This window comes from Nematolebias whitei, chromosome 6 (genome assembly GCF_014905685.2).
Source record: "Nematolebias whitei isolate Nwh7 chromosome 6, NemWhi1, whole genome shotgun sequence".
Classification (NCBI taxonomy): Eukaryota; Metazoa; Chordata; class Actinopteri; order Cyprinodontiformes; family Rivulidae; genus Nematolebias; species Nematolebias whitei.
In genome coordinates this window covers 48,465,667-48,467,567 of record NC_056503.1, presented here as the reverse complement: position 1 = coordinate 48,467,567, position 1,901 = coordinate 48,465,667, and the positions used below count along the sequence as shown (strand labels likewise).

Here is a 1,901-nt window from a genome sequence, read left to right as displayed (position 1 = left end):
AATAAGCAAATGTTAGCTAACAGCAAAAAGAAGCAGAGCATTAGTTAAAAGTTGAATGGAAGTAAAAAACAAGCTAAAATGAAAAAAGCTAAACCACAGCTAAAAGAAGCAGAACAAAATAGCCGAAGAGTTTAGATCTCTGTGTTTTTATTCTAAACACAAAACTTTCCACTCTGGTTTCATAACTTAAAAAAAGTTTATTTCATAGTTTTTATTATTTACAAACACATTTTTAAAGTAAATTTACTATAAAAATATGAAAACTTTAAAAAAATGTCTTTATGTGAAACGTAGAATTAAAAGAGTTAAAATTATTTTTTATTGTAGTTCATGTTTGTGAGAATAAAAACAAAACTGTTTCCTGAAGGTTTCTGTTTAAAGTTAACCAGCTAAAGCTAACCAGTTAAAGTTAACGCATTAAAGTTAACCAGCTAAATATAACAAGCTAAACATAGCCAGCTAAAGTTAATTAGCTGAAGTTAACCAGTTAAAGTTAACCTAATAAAGTTAACAAGCTAAAGCTAACCAGTGATAGATAACTGGTTAACACTAAGCAGTTAAAGTTTGCCAGCTAAAGTTAACCAGCTAAAGTTAGCCCATTAAAGCTAACCCATTGAAGTTAATCAGCTGAAGTTAACCTTTTAAAGATTACTGGCTAAAATTAACCAGCTGATGTTATCCAGCTAAAGTTAACTAGCTAATGTTAACCAGCTAAACTTCACCTGTTAAACAACAGACTTCTGAAGTCTGAGTTCAACTGGATGTTTTTAATAAACATAAGGACATGATGGACAACTCCTGTCCATTCTTTGGACATTCCCTGTGGTTTTTTCTCTGTTTTTTACGATGTAACCTGAACGCATCGTCTGCATCCCTTTCTTCCAGGAAAACCCGACACGACCGCAGCTTCCCACCTGAGATCAACGAGGAGCTCCTCTGGGAGCTTTTTATTTTGGTCCTCGTCTGTTTGTGTCCACGTTTCTGCTGATAAAACGTGATTTTCTTCCTGTGAGTCAAACTCACACGGTTCTACTCTCTGTCCATGGAACAAATAAATTAGATCATTTTACGGCAGAAATGTTTGGTTTTTCACTGCAACAAAGGGAGTATGTACATAACAACGTTTCCCTAACATCAAAAGGTCCTAGTTTTCATCTCCTGTGATCATAAGAAAAGCTGAAGGTCCATTTTGTCCTTCTCTTCGTCACGCTCCTCTCTGTAGACAACCGTCCACTTCGGTTGTGTCCAGAAGACGCTTGGTTGTATTTTTAGCCACACCTGCAGGACTTCACAATCATATTGGACAGCTGGTCCACCTGGAAGGAAAAACACTCGTTATGGATCTTCTCTGGAGTCGTGGTAAAGTTCTGGGAACTCTCTGTTCTGAGCTTCTGATACCCTGTGTTGCCGGCCCACGTAGTAGAGGATTGGCAGCGGCTCCAGAGTATGGGGGACGCAGCACGGCTGGGCAGACGCTCCCGGGTTGTGGTGCTTGTAAAGAGCCAGGATCTGCAAACCAGAACACGAGAAAAGTCACGGTGAGACGATCGCCACGGCAACCGTAACGACAAACGCTAAACAGTTAAAGTTGTTTACTGCCAGGACCAGGACGCAGCCATCATTTGATGGAGGTTTGTTGGTTAGAAGATCTAAAGAGCTCCATGACTTTGAGGTTCAACAGATATTTATGTTTTCTATGGATGGAAGGCGACTGAGCTCAGAGGTCCAGATTTATAAGAAATCCAAGGAACGCTGGAAGTCTGAACGAGCAAGTCGCAGGAGTTTCCACCAAACGTGACGTTAAAATCTCATATGGCTGCCGCACACATCAGAAGTGGCTACGTCATCCATCCATCATCCATCCATCATCATACGTTCATCTGTCCATCCATCCATCCATC

At 39.7% G+C, this 1,901-nt stretch overlaps 1 protein-coding gene across 1 annotated transcript in view; it reads right to left on the bottom strand.

Moving 5' to 3' along the window:
- Window positions 1–834: 834 nt before the first annotated feature.
- tgfb1a (transforming growth factor, beta 1a) overlaps window positions 835–1,901 on the bottom strand; it is a 13,002-nt gene continuing 11,935 nt past the window's right edge. Inside the window, exons 5-6 of the mRNA XM_037678377.1 lie at window positions 1,399–1,509; window positions 835–1,316 (exon numbers count right to left, since the gene is read on the bottom strand). Coding sequence (XP_037534305.1) covers window positions 1,269–1,316; window positions 1,399–1,509 — 159 coding nt within the window. The 3' untranslated portion in view covers window positions 835–1,268. The remainder of the gene's footprint in view (window positions 1,317–1,398; window positions 1,510–1,901) is intronic.